At 43.1% G+C, this 27,129-nt stretch overlaps 3 protein-coding genes across 4 annotated transcripts in view; 1 reads left to right on the top strand and 2 right to left on the bottom strand.

The window, feature by feature from the left end:
* LOC100621421 (acidic mammalian chitinase-like) overlaps positions 1 to 20,599 on the top strand; it is a 59,272-nt gene extending 38,673 nt beyond the window's left edge. Inside the window, exon 11 of the mRNA XM_021090039.1 lies at positions 20,479 to 20,599. Coding sequence (XP_020945698.1) covers positions 20,479 to 20,540 — 62 coding nt within the window. The 3' untranslated portion in view covers positions 20,541 to 20,599. The remainder of the gene's footprint in view (positions 1 to 20,478) is intronic.
* Positions 612 to 13,218, bottom strand: PIFO (primary cilia formation). Of its 2 annotated transcripts, XM_005663561.3 has the most exons (6): positions 10,797 to 13,218; positions 6,510 to 6,652; positions 5,789 to 5,887; positions 4,823 to 4,950; positions 2,641 to 2,758; positions 612 to 1,392 (listed from the first exon to the last, which is right to left on the bottom strand). In XM_005663561.3, the coding sequence occupies exons 1-6, from the start codon at positions 10,969 to 10,971 to the stop codon at positions 1,324 to 1,326; spliced, it is 732 nt and encodes a 243-aa protein (XP_005663618.1). In that variant the 5' UTR covers positions 10,972 to 13,218; the 3' UTR covers positions 612 to 1,323. The 2 variants fall into 2 exon arrangements, with proteins under 2 accessions (XP_005663618.1, XP_020945700.1); XM_021090041.1 differs by lacking the exon at positions 612 to 1,392 and having other exon boundaries at positions 2,048 to 2,758.
* On the bottom strand, positions 14,826 to 26,002 carry CHIA (chitinase, acidic). The gene is given in 11 exon segments (NM_001258377.1): positions 14,826 to 15,186; positions 15,939 to 16,080; positions 16,168 to 16,287; positions 16,807 to 16,992; positions 17,270 to 17,393; positions 17,573 to 17,697; positions 20,524 to 20,689; positions 21,362 to 21,418; positions 23,337 to 23,538; positions 24,387 to 24,416; positions 25,876 to 26,002. Coding segments are annotated over 11 exon segments (1,437 nt in total). The 5' UTR covers positions 25,901 to 26,002; the 3' UTR covers positions 14,826 to 14,926.

Genomic DNA, 27,129 nt, shown 5'->3' on the forward strand with positions numbered 1-27,129 from the left:
TCCTTTCTCTGGGAAGAGCTTTGAGAGCATGAACCAAAGGGCAACGTGAGAGATGTTCTCTCGCCACGATCAACAGCCTCTCATCAAGGGGCCCAAGTCCCCACCGCAGAAAAAAAAAGAATGCTAAATAATCACCTCTGATAAAACCTGCACGTGTATGAATCCAAAGGAGCAAAGGGAGGGAGGCATGTGAGAGAGGTGAGAAAAGTTAATTTTGACTTATCTCAAGTCTTATACATTTCTTATAGCTCAGAGTTCCTGTTGTGGTGCATCGGAAACAAATGCAACCAAGAAACATGAGGTTGCAGGTTTGATCCCTGGCCTTGCTCAGTGGGTTAAGGATCCGGCGTTGCCATGAGCCATGGTGTAGGTCACAAATGCAGCTCAGATCTGATATTGCTGTGGCTGTGGTGTAGGCCAGTTATCTGTAGCTCCAATTTGATCCCTAGCCTGGGAACCTCCATGTGCCGAAGGTGCAGCCCTAAAAAAGCAATTAAAAAAAATTCTTATATCTAATCACTTGTGATGGAACATAATAGAGGATATGTGAAAAAATGAATGCGTCTGTGTGTGTGTGTATATATATATATATATGTATGTATGTATGTATCTATATAAAACTGGGCCCCTTTACAACAGAAATTGACAGAACATTGTAATAAATCAATTGTTATAAAAATTTAGAAAATTTCTTGACAAGGTAATAGAAAATTTTAAATCATCAGATTGAAAGAAGGCTTTACGTGGGTTAGAAGTTTTTAGACTGGGGTATCTTCATCTTCATATTCTCGTTTGATCAGTGGACCTTTCTTTCGCCATTATTCTTCAGAAGATCCTGGCCCTTAAGGCATTAGGTCTCTCAGCATCACACTCCCATAACTAACCGAAATGTTAACACTGTCTTAATATCCTCTGCATCCAGCAAGTCCAAATACGAGCCCGAGCAAGCCATCCAAATCCTTGATCTGCAGAGACCAACAGTCTCCTGTCACCAGGCCAGTGGTAGGAAACCTAAAACTCGTGCCTGGGACTAAGAGTTAGAGGCGGGACCCACAGGTCTTTCAGGAAAGCAAAGCCACCCCACTGAACACTCAGGAGGAGCCCAGACCCATCTTTGTGTGCATACGACAAACCACCAGCACAGGGAGAGAGAGCCCTCTGAACTCGTCTTTATGGCGTCATGTGCTAGTTAGGAGCCCTGGCCCCTCCCTGCGCCCCCTGCTGGCAGACAAGAGGGCCAGAACAACGCAGAAAGACAGGAGCCTCTCATCAGTGGTGGAGGTTCTGTGCTCAGGAGGAGCAAGCGAAGGCAGTCACAGGTTTTCAGTTGTAATACAGGCTTAGGTAGGCCACGCGGTTCCGATGCTTCCTAAAGTCTTTGTCTGTGGGCAGCTGCAATGAAAGAATATGATCTGGTTAATAATCTAATGAGAACCTGGTCTTGCGGCTGTGCAAATAGAATTATACCTTAGAGCTACTGTGGCTGAGCTGAACCCACCCCCCTAGTCTCCTAGCCTTGGTGACTCTCCACACTGGTGTGTAGTCTACTCTCTGTCATCTCACTCTGGGGTATCTTATGCTAGAAATTAGTTTCTATTTGGAAACTCTGCAAGTGGAGCTGGGAAACTTCTTGAAAACAAAGATCATGTGTTTAACTCTTAAATGTTACCCATAGGCCTTAGCCCGATGATGTTAATATTTTAGGAATTTAATAATACTTACGGAATTGATTCAAAGTTCCACCAGGAAAAAAAAAGGCGCCTTTGGAATTGTGATAGCTTACATGGATTGATCATTTATTATGTAACAGGCACTGTGCTAAATACCTCTCTTCAATATAGAAGTGTTTATAATTTTATCACATTGAGTCTATCATTATACCCATTTTATTTATTTATCTATTTATTATCTTTCTAGGGCCGCACCTGTGGCATATGGAAGTTCCCAGGGTAGGGGCTGAATCGGAGCTACAGCTGCCAGCCTGCACCACAGCCACAGCCACAGCCACGCAGGATCTGAGTTGCATCTGTGATCACAGCAACACTAGATCCTTAACCTACTGGGATCAAACCTGCATGCTCATGGATACTAGTTGGGTTTGTTACCACTGAGCCACAATGGGAACTCCTATTACACTCATTTTAAAGATAAGAAAATTGAGGCCTAGAAAAGTTAGGGAACCCAGTGAAAACATATGTAACTAATGCTTGAATCTAGGCAATTTGTTCCTAAAATCCATGCTCTTGCCAGAAGGATATATGGCCCTTTGATGATCCAATGTGACGGAAATGTGATGGACAGAGCACTGGCTGAGGAGTCACAAGATCTAGATTAGACCTGGGTAACTTCCACAAATCACTCGATCCATCTGAGCCTGTTTCTTCAAACAGGCTAGGATTGAGGATCATATGAGGATTAAATAAGAAAATGTGACTTTTTCATTCACACACACCTTTAATAATCGAAGGAAAATGTGTAACGCTTCAAAAAGATCTCCATATGTCTACACAAATGAACTTGTGCATTTAATTTCAGGGGAACAAGGAATTCTTGAAGCTTATTCATGGACTCCTGGTTAAGAATCATTGACATACATGAAAGTTTTAGGCAGCATGCCCTGTAGAAGTCCAATCTTACTACCTCAGCCTTCAGGGTTCTTTTCTGTAGACATGGAACCTGAGCCCAGTCTGGAGATCCAAATTTCATCGGCCAGGAGACTTTCCGGGATGGCTTTATCTCTGGGTTGTATGTAGCAGGGCTAGAAATGAAAGTACAAAACATCCTGTGTAGGAGTTCCCGTCGTGGCTCAGTGGTTAACGAATCTGACTAGGAACCATGAGGCTGCTGAGTTCGATCCCTGGCCTTGCTCAGCGGGTTAAGGATCTGGTGTTGCCAAGAGCTGTGGTGTAGGTTGCAGACGCGGCTCAGATCCCATGTTGCCGTGACTCTGGCATAGGCCTGCGGCTACAGCTCCCATTCGACCCCTAGCCTGGGAACCTCCATATGCCACAGGGTGGGGCCCAAGAAATGGCAAAAAGACAAAAAACAAAAACAAAAACAAAGAACCATCATGTGTAGTGAATTAGTGACTGTAGATGAACTTCTACCCCTGATCTAGTGTCCTGTTTGGGAAAAGGCAAGCAACTGATTACATAAGGTTACTTTGCCTATGAATGTATTTCTAATTAGGTTTTAGTGTTCAAGATACTTGGTCTCGGAGTTTCTGTTGTGGCTCAGCGGTTAACAAATCTGACTAGCATCCATGAGGATGCAGGTTTGATTCCTAGCCTTGGTCAGTGGGTTAAGAATCCGGCATTGCCATGAGCTGTGGTGTAGATTGCAGACATGACTTGGATCCTGTGTTGCTGTGGCTGTGGTGTAGACCAGCAACTAAAGCTCCGGTTGGACCCCTAGCCTGGGAACCTCTATATGCCGTGGGTGCGGCCCTAAAAAGAAAAAACAAACAAAAAAAAAACCCAGAGGTGGTAGGTAAGAACTACAACAATGATGCATTAAGTACTTCTAATGATGTGAAATTTCTTGACAATGGGATTATTTTATAATTGCCTTTGCTCATGACACTTTGTCTTTCGGTGTAGACCCTTGCTGTGGAAATAACACATAGAGCGACATAGGAATCAAGATTTAAGACACCCACTTCCTTACTGCAACCTTGAGAAAGTTACACTCCTTCTCTGATCCATGGCTTTCTCACCAGTACACGGACGACCTTGCCCCTGTGCCCTACATTTCCGTGCATTCTGAGTGGCTTCCTAGGTGCTCAGAATGCCTCCCTTGGTCTGCAAAGCCTGTGTCCTCTGCTCCTCCTCCTCCTGTTCTCATTTCCTCCTTGCCCACTCTACCCTAGCCATACTAGCCCTCTTTCTTTTTCCCTCACACCAAATTCCTTCCCACGTACAGCCTTTGCACTTGCTATTCCTCCTGCCTGGGACACTCGGGGACCAGATCTTCACAGAGCCAGCTCAGTCTTGTCATGGTGATTTCAGATCAAGCATCATTTCCCTAGAAAGACCTATCTTGACAATCCATGCTAAAGTAGGACCCAGTCTGTCACCCCTATCGTATCATCATCCACTTTGGTTTTCTTAGCACATCACCAGGTCACCCTACTACCTGGTGTGCCCATGACAGTCCCAGTGTGTGGTTACCATCTTGGCATAATTATTAGTAAGACCTGCTTTCGCTCTTAGAAGTGTCACAATCTGACTTAGAAAGTACGTGACCATGCATCTTGTTACCATTGATATTTTCTTATTTAATTGCTTCCCATCTGTCCGGACTCTAGAATGTAAGCTCCAAGAAAGAGGAGGCTTGGTTTAATGCAAGTCTCTGGAACCCACAAAACTGCTCGGCCGTTTATAAATATTTATGAATGAACCACTATACTTTACAATTCCTTTTTCTTTTTATGGCTGCCCATGTGGCATATGGAAGTTCCCACTAGGGGGCGAATCAGAGCTGCAGCTGCCAGCCTACACCAGAGCCATGACAATGTCAGATCTGAGCCACATCTGTGACCTGTGCCGCAGCTTGTGGCAATGCCGGATTCTTACCCCAAATGAGCGAGGCCAGGGATTGAACCTGCATCCTCACAGACACTAGTTGAGTTCTTAATCTGCTGAGCTACAATGGGAACTCCTTCTTTACAGTTTTATAATTCTAGAGATCTGGAAGGCCAGAGGTTGACTCTTTAAAGACGGGTATTTTCTTATTTGTGGGCATGGTTGGGATGCAATCCCTTCTTTGTATTTCCTGTCCCTATTGCTCTTTACTGAAGTGCACCAGAAAATGGGAGTCATACCCAGGATAAGTGTCCTTTGAGTCTGTCTTAAATCGAGGCAACAAGGAATTAAATGGACCAAAGTTCTGTTTATGTTTTTGCTCTTGAGGACTGACTGTCTGGTACATGCCAGGGTAAGGTGTCATATCCTGTTTTCAAGAAAAAGACCAAAATGTTAGAAGGTGATCGATCCATCTGTCTGTCTGTCTGTCTGTCTGTCTATCTATCTATCTATCTATCATCTATCTATCTATCCTATCTATCTATCCATCTACCAATACATATATACATGTAGAGCCTTTTAAATAGAAAAATCTGAAGCTTCTTTTTCCTGTTTATGTATCAGTTATGATTTAACCACCTCAAGCTATAGAAATAGGCTTGTTAGTAGGTGGAAACCTACAATCAGGGTGTGGCTTAGATTCAGGTACCTAAAAGAGTTTAGACTGTAGAAAAAACCCTATGGTGGGCGGAAAGCCAAGGTAACTTGTTGCAGCTGCTACCCCCACCATCCCTCCCTCCCACTCAGCAGTTCTTTTAGCGCCAGTATCCCTCTCCCTGAACTTAAGTGTCAGGAAAATGTCCAACAAGAGATTAGGATCCTACTGAAGACCTTAGACTTGAAACCCAATCACACAAAAGGGTGAAGGAATTGGAATTTGTTTTTTAATTGACAAGATATGATGCATATAAGCAAAGCTTCCAATATGTTAATGTCCATATGTCTTAGAACTGAAGCCCTGCTTGGTACTATTTCTTCTGAGAACTGTGTAATTGTTTTTACTCTCCCAGGACACTCACACACACATTTGCAATGCTAATACCCAAGCTTTTCAGATAGGCTTCTTAATAGCTTTTGCCCAAGGGACTTTTTTTCTTGAATTTCAGGGCGTATTTTTAGGTAACCTCCAACTTTGTTCCCCAATGCAAATACTTGGCAGCTGCACAGATCACCCTAAAATCTAAGCACATTCAGGCATTTCTAACCTTGCTGATTGGCTCAAACCTCACGGCTGTTCTGGCTCCAAAAGTATATCCTTTTTTACTGGTCGGGATCTTAGAGAGGTTGTATGCCAAGCCATAGCTCTTCAGGCAATATGCAGAAATTAGAGAAAGAAAGAAAACACACACAGAGAGAACAGTATATCATTAAAACAGAGTGAACCTAAGAGTATTACTAAATCTCTGCAAAAGCTGCTCTTCCTTTCCGGACTCCTCTGAATCAAGACCATACAACCAATTACATAAGTACCACAGGTAACTCTGCAAAGGAATGTGGCTGGATTGGCAGAGGAAATGACCTCTGTACACATTCCAGTGAATCCAGTCCTCTGAGCCCCACAGAGCTCAGTCTGCTCCCACGCAGCTGTCAGTCTGATTATCCAATTTCATAACCCGACCAACCAGCTCATCCACCATCTAGGTGTGGCCTAAGGGGAAACATTGATTGATGGGCCTTTGGAGGGAGGAATGGAGTGGGGGCTCTACTGGGGACCATGAGGCCAAGGCTTGCACTTGATGGGGACTCAGAGGGGAGCAACAATCCTTTAATTGCTGCCATTGGCCCTGACAGTGGTTGCAGAGGACCGGGGCCCTTTCTCATGTTGGGACCCTGAAGGTCACAAATCCCATAGGGTTTTCCTTCTAGGACACTTGGGTATCTTTAGTCTGGGAACTGAGACCCACCTAAGGGAACGTGAATACTCACATCTTCTGTTAGGTAACATCCAGGACCTCGGTGGGGTGCTCCTCTGAGAGGGAGAAACTTGTTCCCCAACAAATTTGGGGGATAGAAGTGAGGAAAGAGCTTCCTCTGTTGACATGTTCCAAAAGAGTAGTTAACCAGCCACTCTAAAAAGAGTAAAAAGTCACATAAGGGAAGGTTGCTCAATCTAAGCAAGTGCTTAGGGGCAAGTAGGATGTGGGGAGATGGGGCAGAGCTCTAAAGAGCAGACCCAGCTCTTAAGAGAACCTGATCAGCTCCAGAGAAGAGAGTGAAAGACAATTCTGATCCCTTCTGCCCTCATCTTTCTTCTTTCACAGCCTCCTCACTCTTCCTCCTGCCTCTACTCTTGACTCCCTTCTTCCCCCAAATGGGGCTCGAGGCTTTAAAAGGTCTGGCATCCTTGAGTGGAACAGTAAGAGTGCAGTAGAATTATAGAGGTGCTTGGTAGTTTAGGAGTTCACGTTGTGGTGCAGTGGAAACAAATCACCTAGGAACCATGAGGTTGCAGGTTCAATCCCTGACTCGCTCAGTAGGTTAAGGATCTGGTGTTGCCATGAGCTGTGGTGTAGGCTGGCAGCTGTAGTTCTGATTCAGCCCCTAGCCTGGGAACCTCCATATGCAGTGGGTATAGCCCTAATAAGCAAAAAAAAAAAAAAAAAAAAAAAAGTGCTTAGTGGTTTAAAATTGGGGGCAGTTACTTAAATGTTTAAGTCTCAGTTTCCTCATCTCTAAATTGGGAATAGTAATTCCTCTTTATAGGGTTGCTGAGGATTAAGATAACATGATTAAAGCAGTTCATTGCCTAGTGCTTGGTAGATGACAAGATAAGAGATGATTATTACTGAAGATAGTATCTAGTCAGCTTAAAAGAACTCCCATCCTAACTCAAGAAACATTAGGAAGTGTGATGAATTCTTTACCTTTATCCTGGATAGTAACAGCAATTTTTTTAAAAAAAAATTATAGTGAATTTACAATGTTCTGTCAATTTTTTTGCTTGATTTTAAGATGGCTTTAGGAGTTAGCAGGTATGAGACACAACAGGAACACAGTGTAATTGGGCCATTCTACACTTTGGCTTCTAAGAATGATCCTTGCATCCACACATACCCAGGACAGCACTGTCTACAGGGATGATTTTTTCTTTTTGTCTTTTTGCCATTTTCTTATGATGCTCCCATGGCATATGGAGGTTCCCAGGCTAGGGGTTGAATTGGAGCTGTAGCCACCGGCCTACACCACAGCCACAGCAATGAAGGATCCGAGCTGAGTCTGCAACCTACACCACAGCTCACGGCAACGCCGGATTGTTAACCCGCTGAGCAAGGCCAGGGATCGAATCCGCAACCTCATGGTTCCTAGTCGGATTCGTTAACCACTGAGCCACGACAGGAACTCCAGCCCCAACTGATTTTTATATTTTTTTCATGAAAATGTTTGGCATTCAATATAAAACAACCACTCATCAAAAAAAAAAAAAAAAAAGGAAAGAAAGGAAAAAAAAAAGAAACCCAGTAGAAATATACCTAAAGGAAATCCAGAAATTAGAATGTCAAACATGGACTTTAAAATACCTGTACTTGGCTCCAGATTTTAGAAAAAGCCTGAAGACTGTAGCTTGAACATAGGAAGCAAAAGAAAGCAAGGAAATTTGTGATCATGAAGCAAATTCTTGGCTTCATTCTGAGGTAAGAGGTTAAAAGAAAAAGACAGATTATACCCTAAAAACAAACTCGGTAAAGACCTAGTGTACTCAGGAAAGAAAAAATTTCCCCATCAATCTTCATGTTTATGTTACTAATATAACACACAACATGAAGTTCCCATCGCTCAGTGGAAATGAACCTGACTAGGAACCATGAGGTTGTAGGTTTGATCCCTGGCCTGGCTCAGTGGGTTAAGGATCTGGCATTGCCATGAGCTGTGGTGTGGGTTGCAGATGTGGCTTGGATCTGGCGTGGCTGTGGCTGTGGCTGGCAGCTGTAGCTTTGATTCAGCCCCTAGTCTGGGAACCTTTATGTGCCAAGGGTTCAGCCCTAAAAAAGCAAAAAAAGAAAAGAAAAAAAAGGCCGCACACAACAGGGTCCACTTTCATCCAGTTTGATACAAATTTATGAACTTTTCATTAAAGCCAATCTAAACATACTACAGTCAAAAATGGACTATGTGTTATGTGTATCTCATATCATTAATTGTGTAATGGTAAAATAAAGAATTTAAATAGAATTTCAGGTTGCTCTAAGGATTGTGATGAGTCATTAAGTCTTTTATTATTATTTCTATTATTATTATTATTATTATTATTGGCTATGCCTGAAGCATGCAGAAGTTCCTGGGCCAAGGATGGAAATCAAGCCACAGCACCGACACCACGATCCTTAAGCACTAGACCATCAGGGAACTCCTCATTGAGTCTTTAAATGAGGGATTTTTTTTTTTTTTTTGGAATGATGACCATGGCATACGGAGGATCCTAGGCTAGGGGTCGAATCAGAGCTATCGCTGCCAGCCTACACCACAGCTCACAGCAATGCTGGATCCTTAACCGACTGAACAAGGCCAGGGATCAAACCTGAGTCCTCATGGATCCTAGTAGGTCTCGTTACTGTTGAACCACACTGGGAACTCGCGTGTGTGTAGCCACTTTTCTTTTCTTTCTTTCTTTTTTTTTTGTCTTTTTGCCATTTCTTGGGCCGCTCCCGCAGCATATGGAGGTTCCCAGGCTAGGGATCCAATTGGAGCTGTAGCCGCCAGCCTACGCCAGAGCCACAGCAACGCTGTATCTGAGCCGCATCTGTGACCTACACCACAGCTCACCACAACATGGGATCCTTAACCCACTGAGCAAGGCCAGGGATTGAACCTGCAACCTCATGGTTCCTAGTCAGATTCGTTTAACCACTGAGCCACGACGGGAATTCCTGTAGCCACTTTTGATGAAGACCTTAAGGAATTCAGCAGCTCCTTTGGAGTTCCTGTCGTGGTGCACTGGAAATGAATCTGACTACGAACCATGAGGTTGTGGGTTCAACCTCTGGCCTAGCTCATTGGGTGACCTGTGGTGTAGGTTGCAGACGAGGCTCGCTTCTGGCATTGCTGTGGCTGTGGTGTAGGCCGGCAGCTACAGCTCTGATTAGACCCCTAGCTTGGGAACCTCCATATGCCCTGGGTGCAGCCCTAAAAAAAAAAAAAAAAAGAATTCAGCAGTTCCCATCATGTGCGTTTCTAACCACAGTGATTACATCAAGAGGATTCCTGATGCTTAATGTTTATGGAGATGATCTGCTACAGATTATGAGTTAGCTGCTTTCCTCATTTGACTATGTGTGCAGCCCTGTAAGAATTATGATTCTAGGAAGCCACTTGCTATGTTGCCGTGGTCTAATTGAACGGGGATAAGTTGATTCAACAATTGGTATATGTTAAACGAATTTTTGTCTTAAAAATGTTTTCAATTTAAGAGTAATATGTCAATTCAGCAAATGGTAAAATTTGATAATTTAAGAAACTTAATGAAAAGATGGGGAATTTTAGAAGCAGTAAAAAAGAAGCAAATAAAAATTGTAGAAATAAAAGTGCCATCACTGAAAGTAAGAACTCCATGCATGGGGAACAGAAGATTCTAAAAGCTGAAAAAAAAACCATAAAGTGAAAAATCAGAGGACTGTACCCACACTGAAGCTTGGAGAGGCAAGGACAGAAAATACAGGTAGAGGAGAGGGTAACAGATTTTCTAAACCCAACTTTCCTGACTGTCTTAAGCACCATCTCTTTTATCTGATGGTAGAGAATGAACATAGGCTTCGAAGCCCCTCAGGGCTTCGAATGGGTGCTGATCTGTTGTTTACCAGCTACCTGACCTTGTGGAAGTTACCTAAGCTACCTGAGCTTTGCTTCATCTATGAGAGAGCACTAGTCATTTCTTGCCGCTTAGAGCTGCCTTGAGAATTTAGGAGATAACACAGGAAATATCTCGCACACGAAGTGACTAACCTATAATTGGCATTTAACCAACATCAATGCACTTGCAACCTGCCACCTCCATGCCCAGTGCTGTAGCGATCTCAAAGGGTATATTTGTGCTAATTTAGAAATAATGTCCTTTCATTCTGATGGGTGCCCCCTCTAGGCAAGGCTCATGACTTTTGGTGAGTGGAGCACTGCCCCACCCCTCTGGGATCAAGATCTTTACCCCACCTCTTTCTGTTAGATTCCTAAGCAGAGGAAATAAGTTTTCACACATGTACCAGGGCCCAAGAAGGTGGTTACCATGATCAAAGTCCCAAAGGAATGGCTGGGTGATCTGTAGCATCGTTGTGTTTCCCTTCGCATTCCTGGGTAGAGCCGGTGGCATGGACTTTGATGATCTCCAAGAAATTCTGGACCAGAGCTCCCCCTCAGAAGGACTTTTTAAAATCCTCAGTCTCTCCCATATTGTCTCCATGACTGACCACTCTTACAAGTGGACTTTAACCAAGGAATTGAAGGGTGTAACTCAGCCTAGCTGCTAAGCAACAGCCTCACCCTTGAACCCCCTTTCAAGTCATTGTGACCTTGCTTTCCACAAGGCAACATTGTGGTGTAGAGGGAGCCAGAGAGGCCCAACTTTGAAAATAAGCTCTGCTAATGATTAACTTCATGATCTTAGGCAAGTTTTCCTCCTAAGGTCTCAATGTCTTCACCTGTAACATAGGGACAATCACCACCACGCAGGAGATAATCTATATATAAAGTGCCTGGTTCAAAGCTTAGCTTACATGGCTTGTTCACCATCTCCCTTCCTGCCCTCATTTATTTATTCAAAGGTACTTATTAAACTATTGTAACATGCCAGGTACTGCTCTAGGAATTGAGAATATAGCAGTGAACAGAAATCCTCGTCCTCATAGAGGTTAATTCTGGTAGCGGAGGCAGACAACAATAATGGTAAATACAGGAATGCCCTGGTGTCACATTGGCCTAAGGATCCAGAGTTGTTACTGCTGTGGCTTAGGTCACTGCTGTGGCACAGTTCCCATCCCTGGCCGTGGAACTTCCACATGCTGCAGGCAAGGCCAAAAAAAAAAAAATGGTAAACACATAAAATATATAGTATATCGGGTATTGATAGGTGCCAAGGAAAAAACCAAAGACTCACAGAGAAGAAGAAGGAAAAAGGGAGTTTCATGGCTAGGAATGACCTCCCTGAGAAGGTGGCTTTGACAGCTACAAAAAAGAACAAAATTATGCCATTTGCAGCAACATCAATGGAACTAGAGGCTTTCATACTGGGTGAAGTAAGTCAGAAAGACAAATACCATATGATATCACTTATATCTGGAATCTAATATATGGCTCAAATGAGCCTTTCCACACAAAAGAAAATCATGTTCATTAATTTTATTCCTGAGCTCATCGAACTGCCTTTCTGAGTTTTCTTGCAGCTCACTGCGTTTCTTCATGACAGCTATTTTCAGTTCTATGTCAGTCTTCCATGACTTTAAGTTTGGTTTCCTGAGAATTGCCATTTTCTTTTTGCGATGCCATCATACCATGGTTTTTCATGGTGCTTAATGAGTTGTTCCTCTGCTGGCACTTTTGAAGGAGCAGACACCTTTTTTATTTAAGTGAAGTTTTTTCACTTTGATCTAACAACCCAGCAAGTTGGTTATTACAGGTCTTTCTTTTATTTTCAGTAGGAAGTGTTATAGTGCAAGTTTTTAGTTTCTCTTATCTGAGTTGCCTCTGGCTATATTTGAAAATTGGCTTTCCATCCTCTACTGCCTCTGCCAGAGGTGTCACAGATGCCCTCATCATTGCTACTTGTACATCCAGGATCTCTGGTGCTTTGCTGCTGCCAGTGTTGTTGTTCTTGCTGGTGTCACTACCAGGGGCATCAGGAGGATGGGCACCTCCAAAGTGTCCAGGGTTGCCTGGGTGGTAAGCACCACTGCCACAGAAGGAGCAGAGGGAGGGTAGGATGGGACCCAGGGTTGTGGGTGCCTTCAGGGCATCTGGGGCTGTCAAGCACAGGAGTGCCAGAGTCCAGGCACCACCATGGCAGGAGGGACCGAGGTCATGGACATTGCTGAGGTTGATATCTGGTTCCCTATGTCTGTGGGTGCTGCTGGATTGGGAGGCTGAATTTATGGGTGCTACCTCTTCTGTTACGACGGGGTCCTTTGGGAATGCTGGCTCAGCCTCGGTGGCTAGGGAGTCAGGATTGCAGGTACCGCCTCTGCTGTGCCCTTGATTCCACCTCCTCTATTTGTTCCAATCTACTTATCTTCAGATGTACAGATGTGTGGATGTCTCCAGCATCCTGGTGAGTTGGGCAGAGGAACCTTTGTTGAGTTATGTTTTACTAGTTGCAGACTGAAGGAGGGAGACAAAAGTAGTATCTCGTACTACCATGATATCCATGTCCGTCATCCCTGATCCTTTGCTTAACATGCCGTGTTCATTCTCACCCCAGGGACTTTGTACTTGCTGCAACTCTGTCTGAAATGCACTTTTCCCGGGTCTCAAAGTGATTGATTCTTCTCTAATACCATATGGGATCTCTCCAGATAGGACTTCTTGGACTGCTCAAGCTAAAGTAGCCTCCTCCCTTACATTCTATCATTGCTGCTTCACATCCCTCCTTCCTTCCTTTCCTCCCTCCCTCCTTGCTTCCTTCTCTTTCTCTTTTTCCCTTTCTTTCATTTGCCCTTTCTTTCTCTCTCCCTTCCTTCCTTCTTTCCTCCCTCCCTCCCCCTCTCTCTCTCTTCCTTCCTTCCTTTCTTTCCCTCTTCCTTTCTTTCTTCCTTCCTTCCTTCCTTTCTTTCTTTCTTTCTTTCTTTCTTTCTTTCTTTCTTTCTTTCTTTCTTTCTTTCTTTCTTTCTTTCTTTCTTTCTTTCTTTCTTCCTTTCCTTCCTTCCTTCCTTCCTTCTTTATTTCTTTTTCTTACCTTCTCTGTCTCTCTTATTTATTGCCTAACACTCCCAATAGCAAAATACAATCCCCATATGCGTGATGTCCTTATCTTCTTTACCACTATGTCTCTAGTACCTAGAACATTATCTGGCACCTATTAAATAATAAGCGGTGTGGGCTCATGAATGAATAGTCATTACAAAAACCTGCATGTGCCTCATCATTAGCACTAGTGCTGCCACCTACCAGGGCAAGACTCAGGTCTGTGTCAAAGGAGGCAGTAAAACATACTGGTTAGAACTGTGAATGCTTTTGGATCTGGCTCTGCAGCTAATTAGCTGTGTGATGTTGAGCAGGTTATTTGGTTTCTTGGAATTAATATTATCTTTCTCACAAAGTCGCTGGGAAAATTAAATAATCAAATACTTGTAAAACACTTAGAACAGAGTTTGACATATAGTAGGCACACCAGGAAAAATAGGAGCCATTATATTCTTACTCTATTAGTTAAAATTCTTTTAGTTGCAAATAAAAGAAACAAACTTAGGCCAGCTTATGAAGCAAAAAGGAATTTATTATATGTTTATAGGGATGTTTCACAGAACCCAAAGGCAGAAATGCATTTGGGCCTCGGGGAGGAGCTAGAATCAACAGTTGGAAAGCTATTGATTAGTGTTCTCTCTTCCTCTCTCACCCCAGCTTTTCTCCATAGCTCCCCTTTGTGTCTGAATGCAGGGAAACTTTCCCTTCTCAGTTTCTCACTACAGGTCCTGAGCCACCTAGTCTAGATTATAGGTCAAGCCAATTTCAGGGGTTGACAGTCATTCCTTGTTCTCTGTTGCAGATTCCAAGGGGTGATAATCTGATTAGCTCCCTTGAGTCTGATGTCCAACCCAGTCAATCAGCCAAGCCAGGGGAGGAGATGATGCAGTACAACCACAGCAGCTGGTGAGCGCAGGTATAGTTGCAAGGAAGGCAGGCATCCTAAGAGGAGTACACTACACAGACCTTCCCCAAGCTGCCACTCTAGGGGACTGGACCAGTTCTGGGACCTCCACAGACAGAGAGAGAATGCCCTTATCTTCTGCTCCTTGAGCAAGACAAGCAAGCCTCTGTCCCTGGGTCTCTTGGAATCACCTTGTCTCCTTACTGAAGATAGTCACCGGGCTACAGACCTAACTTCTTCATGTCTTCACCCCATGCCAAGACCGAACATTCAAACATTTCCTCCCAACAGCCCCAACCTTCCTGCAGTTCAACCTAAGCAAATAGAATATTTCTGTGGTTATGGGCACCACCACTTCCTCACATACTCTATTTTGCCATGCCACATCCAAGTGCTGCCTGTATTTTCACATCTGAAAAAGGTTTCCATCCAAATCACTTAAAACCAGGACCCTCATGTTTGACTGATGGATTTTATTGCATCAAGCTGTTCAAGGAGCAAGGTGTGCTAAGCCAGGGGGACTGTTCAGCACCCTAGGGAATGGAGACACAGGTCAGGTTTATGCCCAGTTGCAGCACTGACAGCTGGTGTCAAAGACAAGCCCGGTCTGGCAATACTGCTCATAGGTAATTCCATTTTGGCAGTGCCAGAAGGCATTTCTGTTATTCGCCACAGGGTAGAGGCCATCTGCTTTGCCAGCACAGTATCCACTGCCCCCGGAGCTGCTTCCAGAGCTGCTGCTCCCGCTCCCACTTCCGGTCGTACTCCCACTTCCGGTCCCGCTGCTGGGCTCACTGGGCTGAGCAGAGGCGGTGCAACCTGAAGCAGCACAGAGAGAAAACTAGTGGACCTGTCAGAGGCTCCCAGATTCACCTGGAGATGAAGAACTGGCAGACCTGGTTGAGGTCTGGAGATGGAGTGCAGTTAACTCTAGGTCTCTACAACTGAAGAGCTCACAAGATAAATCCACACTCAGAAATTAGGAAAAGCTGTAACTTCAAGCCAATCTAGTTTCAAATTTTGAAAGTTCTCTCTTTCCTTATGATATTAAAATCATTTTTTTAAAAATGTACTGAGCACTCAGTATACCCAAAATGATTTTCTAGGATCTGGGTATAAGAGGTGAACAAACAAGCTCTAAGAAAAAATCTGGAAAAAATTTAGGGAGTTGATACTTCCCTTGAATTACAGATTAGAAAAATGTCAGTGCTGCTGAGGGTTTCTTATTCAATCTCCCCAGGAAGCCTGGAAGAGATTTTTATTAAGAGGTTTATAGAAAAGTAAATGCTTATATTGAAGGTCAACCCAATTTCTTGAGGCTTTTCCACACTTTTAAGACTACATGGAAAACCCACCCAGGAGGCCTGGTTTCTCATAAGAGCATGACATTTCTGATGTGGACAATCAAGGGTAGGGAAAAAAATGTAACATCTCTTTCTCAGCCAGGGAAGAGCAATGAGGTGAAATGGGAAGAGATTTCCAGGGCAGTGGAGGTGGGAAGATGTTAGACTATCTTTTGAGTTGGAGAAGTAGCATTTATATCCCCTGGACATCCTCTTGCTGTTGCTTACTTGTGCTATTCAGGCCAAGAGCATCCTTCAGCGTGTTGATCAGGGGGAACTTGCCCTGGTTGCAGAAAGTGCCTGTGAAGTCATCCAGGTCAATGGCCCAGACCATGGCACCTCCAAAATTGTTCTGCTTAAGCCACTGAGCCTGTTGAAGGATAAAAGACACCAGGAGTCATTTTATTTCTTGCGACTCATGGCTGAGCTCACAGTGTATTAGAGGGGCTGATCTTACCTTGATATTGAAGCTCTTGACATTGTCATACCCAACCCATTCATTGCCCTTATAGGCATAGGGCACATCCTGAGGGGCATCCCATGCCTGAGTGGCTCCATTTTTCAGGAAGGTGCAGATCTTTAAAAAGTCAAGAGATTCAAATCCTTTAAATATGATTCCCATGAAAGAGAAAACATACAATTTTCTATCTGACTTTTTTTTTTCTGTCATGCCTCCAATTGGAATTTTCCTCCGATTTCTAGTAAATAAGACCAAGTTGCTTCTGAAATACTCAGATGTTATCCCTATTCTTGGTGCTTGATTTTGGGAACCCACATAAATATGGGAGATATAGTTATTTAATTCCCTTATGTGCTAATACAAATAGCTTTAAGTATGTAGGCTGCTTTTGTATTATGTGCTAATACAAATAGCCTTAAGTATGTAGGCTGTTGTTTGAAGGGCTAGTGCACATTATAATGTATATGACTATGTTACTTAAACACCTGAAGTATTTGGAGTAATGTCTATGTTAAAGTAGGTAAGCAGCGAACAGAATAAACCTCCCAGCTGTCTGCAGATTCTAGCCTTGAGGCTACTGCTCCACACAGGGCATGAAATACACAGAATTTCAATTGTACACCCCAGCCTACCTACCTCATAGTAGGCCCAGAATCCAGCCTCCTTGGTGTAGGGCCCAGCAGGACCAGCACCAGAAGTGGGGGCACCAATGTCCGTGTTGGAAGGGTTGCTCAGGAGGAAGGTGTGTCCATAGGCAGGGAATCCAACGATGAGCTTCTCAGCTGGCGCCCCGTTGTCCTTCCAGTAGTTCATGGCATAATCCTGCAAAGGTAGCAGGTTAGCTAGAGGCCCCACTCAGCTGATAACCGCAGGCTTAGTTATGCTAGTCCATTGACCTAACAGGTAATATTGTATGATGCCAATGACAGACTAGTTAGTAGTTTTTCAAAACATTTTGGTGAAATCGTAGTTAATCACATGTGATCAGTCACTTAAGAGGAGAGTTAACCTAGTGAGACCTTTGCAGAATTTATGTTTGTTTTTCCCCCTGAATCTGCATGTGATTTACAGCATCTCTGGTCTGTATGTGGGAACTCACCACATTGAGGTAAGCGTCGCTGCCAGTGTCAGTTGGGTATTTGTAGAGGGGGCTGTTCTCTCCAGCATAGCCCTCCCAGGAGGCATGGAGGTCATAGGTCATGACATGGATATAGTCCAGGTACCTGAGGTGGGATAAAGGGTTTAAAAACATTTCCAATGGTTATTTCCCACATCTATGCAGGCAAAAGATACCACATCCAAAGTCTCCTAAACAAAGACCCTGAAGGGCAAGACAGAGAAGGAAATATCTACTTGCAAAAGTGATGCCTCTAGGAGTTTGAAGATAAAGTGAGTTACTCACTGGGACAGCTGGGGGATCTCATATCCAGACTGGATGTTGGAGACGCCAGCAGCTACTGCAGCGGTGACCAGCAGCCTGGCCTGCTTGGTTTGCTTGGCCTCCTGCTCAAAAGCTTCACGCATTTCCTATAGAATAATCACGTATAGTAGGTCATCTATGAAACTGATTTCAGCTCCTTAAATAATAACAAATATATGTTCATATGATGCTTTTCTTTTTCAAAGTGCTTTAACATATTTTATCTTTCTTCAGTCTCTAAATACCCTATAAAGTAGATAGGATTGATGGGTTTTAATATGTGTAGAAGTTAGACAATTTCATCCAAATATTACAGCAAGTTAGTAGTCAGGTCATGACCAAAACCTAAGTTCCAGATGACCAGTCAGAGCTCCACTTATATCACTACACTCTGAAATTATAGTTGCTGCAATAACCTATATCCAGGTTTTAGCAGTATAGAAATTTGTTTCCCTTTGTCCAATAAATAAACTACTTTAAAGACTGACATCCCATCCAATGAAATGCTGAATTGGCCGATGAGGAAGGTGGTACCAGGTAGGTGATAGGTTCCCATTCAATGCTAATCCACCTTTATTTTGTTTGGCTCTATCTCACCCAGAGTACTGGATTCAGTTTTTATAATTGCATTATTATAGAGTGTGCCAGAGTGTGTTCCAGTGAAGTGTGGTCCTGAAAATGATCATATGGGTACTTGTTAAAGGAGCTAAGTTAATTAACTGGAAGAAGACAAGGTACAGGCAAGATATTATAGCTGCCTTCAAATATCGAACCAATATATTGCAAAAGGTGCAGTTTTATTCTTTGTGACTTCAGTGGGCAGAGCTAGAACAAATGACCAGAAGTGATAAATTATGACTAGAGGCAGGTATTGACTAAGAATATAGATGTTCTTTCTGACTTTTACTTAATACTGAAACTATTTGGAGACTGGCTGACAATATGGCATACAGGATAGTATAGGGAAAAAACTCTGTCTGGGAAGAGGGAAAATCTAAAAGCTGTCCTTGGCTTTTCTTACTCCATTCACGTTTCCTTGGTGATCTCTTAATTATTTACCTTTGCTGATGATGTCAATATAGTATATCAAATCAAGTTCTTTTTTTTTTTTTTTTTTTTTTGTCCTTTTAGGGCTGCATCCACAGCATATGGAGGTTCCCGGGCTTGGGGTCCAATTGGAGCTGTAGCTGCCAGCCACAGCCACAGCAATGCCGAATCCTTAACCCACTGAGTGAGGCCAGGGATTGAACCGCCTCCTCATGGATGCTAGCTAGGTTTGTTAATCGCTGAGCTACGATGGGAACTCCTTAAGTCAAGTTCTTTGTGCTCAGCTCCAGATTGCTCTTTACCTACTTATTCAGGGTCTATTGAGCATTCCTATAAGATGTCCTACAGGTTCTTCTCACTCATCATATTCAAAGACAATTTAACGTGTCCTTCTTGCTCCAAATCTCCCCTTCTCCCTGTATTTACCATCTTGTTAACAGGACTGCAATCAAGTCAGTTCTCAAAGTAAGAAAACTGAAAATTCTCTTTTCTACTTCCAGTTGGTCTCCAAGTCCTATTGATTCTACCCCCCTAATATCTTTTTTTATTTTTCCTCTTTCTGTCCTCACTGCTAGAGTCTTTGTCCAGGCCCTCAGCATCTCTTGCCTGATTTGTTCTAGTAAAGTAGAGACATTCTTCTGCAGTAGCTTCCTAACTCTATCCCTGCCTCCCTACCTCCTTCTAATCCCTTCTCCGTGGTCAAAGCCCGACTGATGCTTCTTAAACACAAGGTTTGTCACATTTTTGAAAATCCTTCACAGTTGCCTTGAGAGTAAAGTCCACATTCTTTAACATAAAATATAAGTCTCATGTGGTTTGATCATTATCACCTGTGCAGCCTTCACAATCCATCACTCTTGCACCTGCTCCCACATATCTACATGTCCTCATTTGTGCAGTTCACACCTTAACTGGTAAAATTTGTTTCTTTCAAGACTGAGCTCTTCTTGAACTTTCTCCAGAGCAGAATTAGGTACCCTCTCTATCTGCTACTTTTGCACACTGAATACCTCTATCATGGCATTACTTTTTTTTCTTTTTTTTTTGTCTTTTTTGTCTTTTGTTGTTGTTGTTGTTGCTATTTCTTGGGCCGCTCCTGCGGCATATGGAGGTTCCCAGGTTAGGGGCCGAATCGGAGCTGTAGCCACCGGCCTACGCCAGAGCCACAGCAACGCAGGATCTGAGCCGCGTCTGCAACCTACACCACAGCTCACGGCAACGCCAGATCATTAACCCCCTGAGCAAGGGCAGGGACCTAACCCGCAACGTCATGGTTCCTAGTCGGATTCGTTAACCACTGCGCCACGACGGGAACTCCCTATCATGGCATTACTTAAGTGACTGTAATTGTTGGCTATTCTTCAGGTTTCACTTTAGATTCTGTGTTCCTTAAAGCCAAGGATTGTGTCTTATTCTTATCTTTAGCCTGACACCCAACCCAGTGTCTGAGACAGAGTAAGAGCTCAGTAATAATAGACAGTCTAGGATAAAAGTTAGAAAGATTGGGTTTTATAGCTAGACTGCATGGGTAGTTATAACACCTATTAGCTGTGTGATATTAAGCAAGTACTTAAACCCTCTGTATCTTAGCTTCCTCATCTGCAAAATAAAGATTATGATACTTATAGTACCTATACCACAGAGTAGCTTTGAAGATGAAATGAGTTATGATTTTAAAAACAGCGTGTGGAATTGTGCCGGGCACATAGTACACAGTGTGGTTGTTGTTATTAAATGCCGTTGAATATAAGCATATCTAAGAATCTTTGCTGTGCAAAGATTCAATAATTCTCAATTCCAGTTCACTTGCACTCTGAAATCACTCTCTTTGGAAAGAACAGGTTTTGGATTTTCTTGGGATAAAGACTGCCAAACTCCTTCCTTACCTGGACCAGGACAGTGAAGAGATGCTTGTCCTGAGAAGGACTTCCGCGAGAGCCAGGGTACTCCCAATCGAAGTCCAGCCCATCAAACCCATACTGGCGCAGAAATTTGATGACTGAGGTGATGAAAGTCTGGCGGTTCTCCGCAGTGGAAACCATGGCAGTGAAACTGAGAGAGATCCAAAGAAGGCAAGGTGAGGGCTTGGTGGTGCCAATAAAATCAAACTCCTATATTTCTGCCTCAAAGCTCTTCACCGGGACCCACAGCCCAGATAAAAGTATGTTCTCGTTTTCTTCTTTTGTACTTTGTAATGACCATCCTGCCCAGCCAAGGTTCCTCAATATTCTTTTTATTTTGTTATCCACCCAACTCTGATCTGTCTCCCAAATTGCACCTGTTGCTTTGAACACCTGTCTACTTTGGCTCATTGTTTTCTCTCTTCAGATAGTCCCCAAAGTCAGTACACCCTCAAAGAAGTCCTCTTGTTTATTTGCATGACTTTTTCTTCCCCTCTCCCAGAAGGCATGTAGAGAGAGGTGCTATAACACTCTCTTTGAGGGCTGTGCTTTTGAAATACTTTAAGAGGTTGTTTTGAAATCCCAGTAACTAAACCTCTGTGAATGGGGTCCCAGAATATCCATCTAAATGGAAACATATAAATTAAACTGTGTTCTACTTAATATTGAGATTCTGGCATAGTCATGTATTTAAGTGGCGTATTTGTTTAATGGACATCCTTAATACCCTGCTTAGATTGTAAAATCTGAAGGGACGCAAGTCACATTGGGCTAACGTGTTTCAATAGCAAATGAACACCAGTCTCTTTCACAGAGGACTTACGGGGCAGTTCCAAAGTTCCAGCCTCCAATGGCCAGGAGGGTTTTCAACTGGCTATTTCTATAAAAGATAGAAAAGAGCAACATAAAAATCCTTGAGTTCTTCTATTTAAATAACATTGCTTTGATGTTGGACCCGGTCATATGCTTTGATGTTGCCTTGATAAGATATTCTGTAGGACAATTTTCCATCACTACTGAACGCTTTCTTTATAAAAATGATTTGTGTTACTATTACGAATGCATTCAGAGTTCTTTAGAGCAATCTAAATTACGGGACTGTGTTTTTTAAAAATAGAAATGCATTGGCAATTCCCACATTCCATATCTTCAGATGAAATAAGTGTTGCTTGCACATAATGACTTTCTCGGAATCTATAATAATGAATATAAATAAATTGGCTTAGAATAATACACACTTTCTGTTGTTGTGGTTCTCAAACATCAGTTTATATGAGAATAAAGTACAAGGACCAGAGCTGGAGGACAACATTACAGCTTCAGGTTTAGAGCCCTTTTCTCAGAGATTGTGATTCAGTTGGATTAGGGATTGAGATTTTTTTTTTTATCAAGTTCCCCATGTGATTCTGGATGCAGAGTCAATGAATCACACTTTAAGAAGTACCACACTGGGGAGTTTCCTGTTGTGGCTCAGTGGGTTACGAACCCAGCTAGTATCCATGAGGATGCAGGTTCAATCCCTGGCCTCACTCAGTGGGTTAGGGATCTGGCATTGCCGAAAGGTCACAGATGCAGCTTGGACCCCACATTGCTGTGGCTGTGACGTAGGCCAGCAGCTGCAGCTCTGATTAGACTCCTAGCCTGGGAATTTTCACATGCTGTGGGGCTGTGGGTACAGCCCTACAAAGTGAAAAACCAACCAAACAAACAAAAAAACCCAAAAAACCAACAACAACAAAAAACACCCTGAAGAGATTTATTTCCTCTTAGGTGTCGTAACTGAAATTTTAGTGGCTGTATTTGAGATACTACCATTACTGATGGTAGCAATGGCCTATAGCTTTACATCTCCTAGATATAGCTAACTGAACAAATTAGAAATTAAAAAGTATCAGGTATCAGCATGGTAGACATTTGAAAGGAAAGATGGAACATATGCCACTTGCTCATATTGGCCTAAGTAGCCTTTGTTCATTCCTCATCACAGAGCTTTGCTTGTGAAATATTGTGCCATATAAATGTCTCTATATTGGTATTTTTTTTAAAAAAAGTATCAGGGTCTTTGTTTTGTTTCATTTTTACACAGAATGGAATTCTACTAAAGTACAGGAAACTCCTCTGATTTCTTGGGCTCCATTATGTCTAATCTTCAGTATCCTCTGCTTCCTGTTCTCTGATAGGAGTAGCTAAGATGGGTTGAAATTACCTGGGTCATAAACAAAACTATTGATAAAGAAAGGAAAAAAACAACTAATACTTTTGAATACCAGCTAGAGCAGGCAATGTGCTATCATATCTCAATCCTTGATACTTAAAGGGTAGCTCCTGGGCCAGGAGCATTAGCATCATCTGGAAGCTTGTTAGAAATACAGAATCCTTGGAGTTCCCATCGTAGCTCAGTGGTTAACAAATCCGACTAGGAACCATGAGGTTGCGGGTTCTATCCCTGGCCTTGCTCAGTGGTTAAAGATTCAGCATTGCCGTGAGCTGTGATGTAGGTCGCAGATGTGGCTTGGATCCTGAGTTGCTGTGGCTGTGGTGTAGGCCGGCAACAGCTCCGATCAGGCCTCTAGCCTGGGAACCTCCATATGCCGTGGGAAGCGGCCCAAGAAATGGCAAAAAAAAAAAAAAAAAAAAAAAAAAAAAAGACCAAAAGAAATACAGAATCTTGGTTCCCACTTAGACTTACTGAATTTAAACTGCATTTTGAGAAGATCCCAGATGATTTATTTGCACATTAATGCTTGGGAGGTACTGGCCTAGGGGATACCAAATTCGACCTGTCGCCCTTCTCTTACTTGTTTTTCAGGCCATTGAAAGACTGGTAGAAAGTCACATCATCCCCCTCAGTGGTGGTGATCTCGTTGTTGCGCATCCCGGCGAAGGCGTAGACCAGGTGGGTACAAAGGCAGGGATCGATGTCGTCAGGCTTGAAGCTCCCCAGGCCTGGCCGGTACTGGGCCCAGTTGGTGAAGTAGCATATTAGCTGGTAGGCAGAACCTGAGGGTAGTAAGAAGTAAGACTAACGGCCTGACTTAAGTGCCATCGAAATGTGCTTTTAAGTTTTAGCTGTTTCCCTCCCTTTGCCTCAGAGGCCTGGTCTCTTGAAGGGGAGGTGAGTATGAACACGCTGGCCAATGAGTTCAAAGATTCTAACTTGGAAACGAGCCACGGAGTCGAGGTTGGTCATTTTAACTTTGGCAGATCACTTTGGGGTCTTGACCAATCCTAGGAACCACGGAAGAAAAGATGCCCAGTAGTCCTATGAAGCTCAGTGAACACCACCTTCTAACTCTCAGGTGGTCATGCTGCAGAGGAGAGCAGTGGCAGGCGATACAAAATAATAGGTTTTCCCAACATCAAACCCATCTGTCTTTGAAGAAGAAAGCAGTTTTCTTTCCCTAGTATGGCTAATCTCTTGATACACTTTTATTTATTCATTTATTTATTTATTTTGCTTTTTAGGGCCGCACCTGAGGTATATGGAGGTTCCCAGGCTAGGGGTCCCATCAGAGCTACAGCTGCCGACCTACACCACAGCCACAGCAACATCAGATCCGAGCCGTGTCTGCAACCTACACCACAGCTCATGGCAATGCTGGATCCTTTACCCACTGAGCAAGGCCGGGGATTGAACCCACAACCTTGTGGTTCCTAGTCAGATTCATTTCTGCTGTGCCAGGATGGGTACTTCCTTGATAAACATTTTAAAAAGTAATATTGGAATATGAAAATTTTCACATTTAATACATTAAGCAAATAATGGCATTACGAATAATTTATAGAGATTTGAGGTTTATGGTAGGAAAAGATTATGTCTAGGATAAAATACAGAGGCCACGACTTACCTAGCTGAGCATTCAGCAGAAGGGCCAGACCTAGCGAGAGAAAAAAAAATCATGTATTCTGAACCAACGGTGTATGTCCTGTAAAAGATGATTCCGAGGCCTTGGGTAGCATCCTGTATGTCATGGGATTTCACAGCCCAAGTGGCACTTAGGGGTTATCAAAGAGTAGGTTTTTCAGGGAAGGCGTCAATAGCTCTACCCTTTCTTTCTCTTTGTTAAAAAAAAAGCATGGCTCTCTCTCCTTCCAACCTCCGTGTCAATAATAAATGTTACTGAATGGAGTTGGAAGTCTACTGTCTATGGAAGATCTACTTACAGAAACTACCCCAAATTTGCTCTCCTCAACGACTACATGCCTGTTCATGCTTCACCTCCCTGAACAGGGATGAGTACAGCCTTCACACAAAGGGCATCCTCCACAGCAGTGAATTCAGTATCTCCTGGAGCTTTGGGATTTTTAAACCACCTTTAGGAGCCCTTGCAGTAGAAGAGAAGAACTAGGAACTGTAAGGCAAGACCCTAGATATCACTCCCTAGCTTCCATCAGAGCACTGTTGATCTGGTTGTTTCATAAACTGAGCTAGAGTTTTCCTTAGGAAAAGTTTCTCAAGCTATAAAAAGTTTGTAAATCACAGCTCTAGAGCAACCAATAAGCTGTGAATACAAATTGGCTCTCGATAGTGTACTGAATCCACCTCTTTATAATACAGCAGCAACTCAGTAGGATAGTAGGGGATACAAAGAGAAATAATTCTGAAAACAGTAGAACCAAGGTAACTTGCCTACTGCTGTCAGTTCCTACTGATTTTTATCTCTGAAAAATATAGACTAAAGATACCAGCATATAAATGATAATACCGGCGTTCCCGTCGTGGCAAAGTGGTTAACGAATCCGACTACGAACCATGAGGTTGCGGGTTCAATCCCTGGCCTTGCTTGGTGGGTTAAGGATCCGGCGTTGCCGTGGGCTGTGGTGTAGGTCCCAGACGCGGCTCGGATCCCGCGTTGCTGTGGCTCTGGCGTAGGCTGGCGGCTACAGCTCCCATTGGACCCCTAGCCCGGGAACCTCCGTATGCTGTGGGAAGCGGGCCTAGAAAAGGCAAAAAAAAAAAAAAAAAAAAAAAAAAAAGATAAACACACACACAAATACCAATTAAAATGAGGTAGTGAAACAAGATGAAGAGAGAAAAGGCAACAGCCCAATAGGAAATGAAGAGTAAGACACACATTGGAGGAAAACTAGCCTTTCTTCTAGGATCATGCTTGCGGCATCAATGAAGGTAGAAATGCTGCCAGAGTCCACTGCGATTAAGAGAATAAGAGGTAGATTTATCTGCGTGTGCCAGGATCCTCCAGCAAATTTGAAAAGATAGAAGAATGAAAAAGCATAGAGGTGTATGCAGAAACTACGTTACTTCATGCCTTTCGAAATCAGAGAGAAAAAAAAAATCAGGTGAGAATAAGGCTCTGTCTGCCGTTACAGACTCACCTGTGAGGAGAACGAATTTTGCCATGGTTGCTGTTGGTGCTGGTCTAGCAGAGCCTGGATTTGCTTTTTACACCTTGTGCGTTCCAGGTAATCACGCAGGATATCTTCCGTGTGCAGAGCATTTAACCTCGAGGTAGTGCAGCCAATCGGTAAATCAACATATCGCCTCCTGGGCAAACACTTCCTCGTGGACCTCCAGCCTGCCTCCCTCCCGCTCCTGTCACCCCCATCTCTGCTCAGTAAGGACAGCGTGGTAGAGGCCATTATCATGAAAAGCACCAGCTTAATAGCTTTTCTGGCACTTCTCAGGGCCGATAAGCAACTGTTTAAACATTGCGACTGGGTTGTTATGCTCTGGACATTTGTTTCCTGGCATCAAACACATCTTTATTGAAAAGTAAACAAACAAAAAACGCCTGGAATGTGTTATCTGCTCTCAAAACTTTTTTCTTCACGGGATTGTTTACATATTGTTCGCCGCAGTCAGTGCCTCGGGAACTTTCATCTTTAGGTGCTACTTTTTGAACATTCTACCCACACCTGTTTTTTCGAATGACCGTAGTTATGATTACATGATAATTTTATCTAAGAGCATATGGTTCCTCAAAGGTACTCTGCAAGTCAGTGAGAACTCTCTACTCCATAGCTCTAAATTACATCCAGAAAATGTTAAAAAAAATGTTTTGTGTGTTGCTGTTGGATAGAGATGATAGTGATCCTATTAGAGTGTCTCTTCTAAAAGAAATATTTGCAACTTGACCATTTATAGAATTTTTAAAATTTATAATGAACTCTGATCCATCCTTCCAAACATGAGCCACTACTATTATCCTATAAAAAATTTCTGCTCCAGCCAAAATAATCTATTCTTTGTCCCCAAACATGTCTTGCCTGTCTTTGCTCATGGTGTCTCTCTGCCCTTTGCCTGGGACATCTTCTCCTTCTCCTCACTGCCTCTCCCAGTCCTACGATTCTTCAAAGCCCAGCTCAGATCCTGTCTTTGAAGTTCAATGATCTCTCCTTCCTCTGAAATATTTTAAATCCTCTAGCACGTGTTGTCTGTCCTTGCTTATATGGTACTGCCTTGTGACAATACCTGGAAAGCCATCAGTGGACATATGGGTGCCTATATATCGTGGGATGTTGGCACCTTAGTAGCCTTACTGTAAATATGAACTGATTTTCCTTTTTATCACATTTAGAAACTAGATTGTATCCATTCACCCAATGATACTTAGGTCCTGGGTGTTTGGT

The sequence above is a fragment of the Sus scrofa genome, chromosome 4 (assembly GCF_000003025.6).
Source record: "Sus scrofa isolate TJ Tabasco breed Duroc chromosome 4, Sscrofa11.1, whole genome shotgun sequence".
In the NCBI taxonomy this organism is placed as follows: Eukaryota; Metazoa; Chordata; class Mammalia; order Artiodactyla; family Suidae; genus Sus; species Sus scrofa.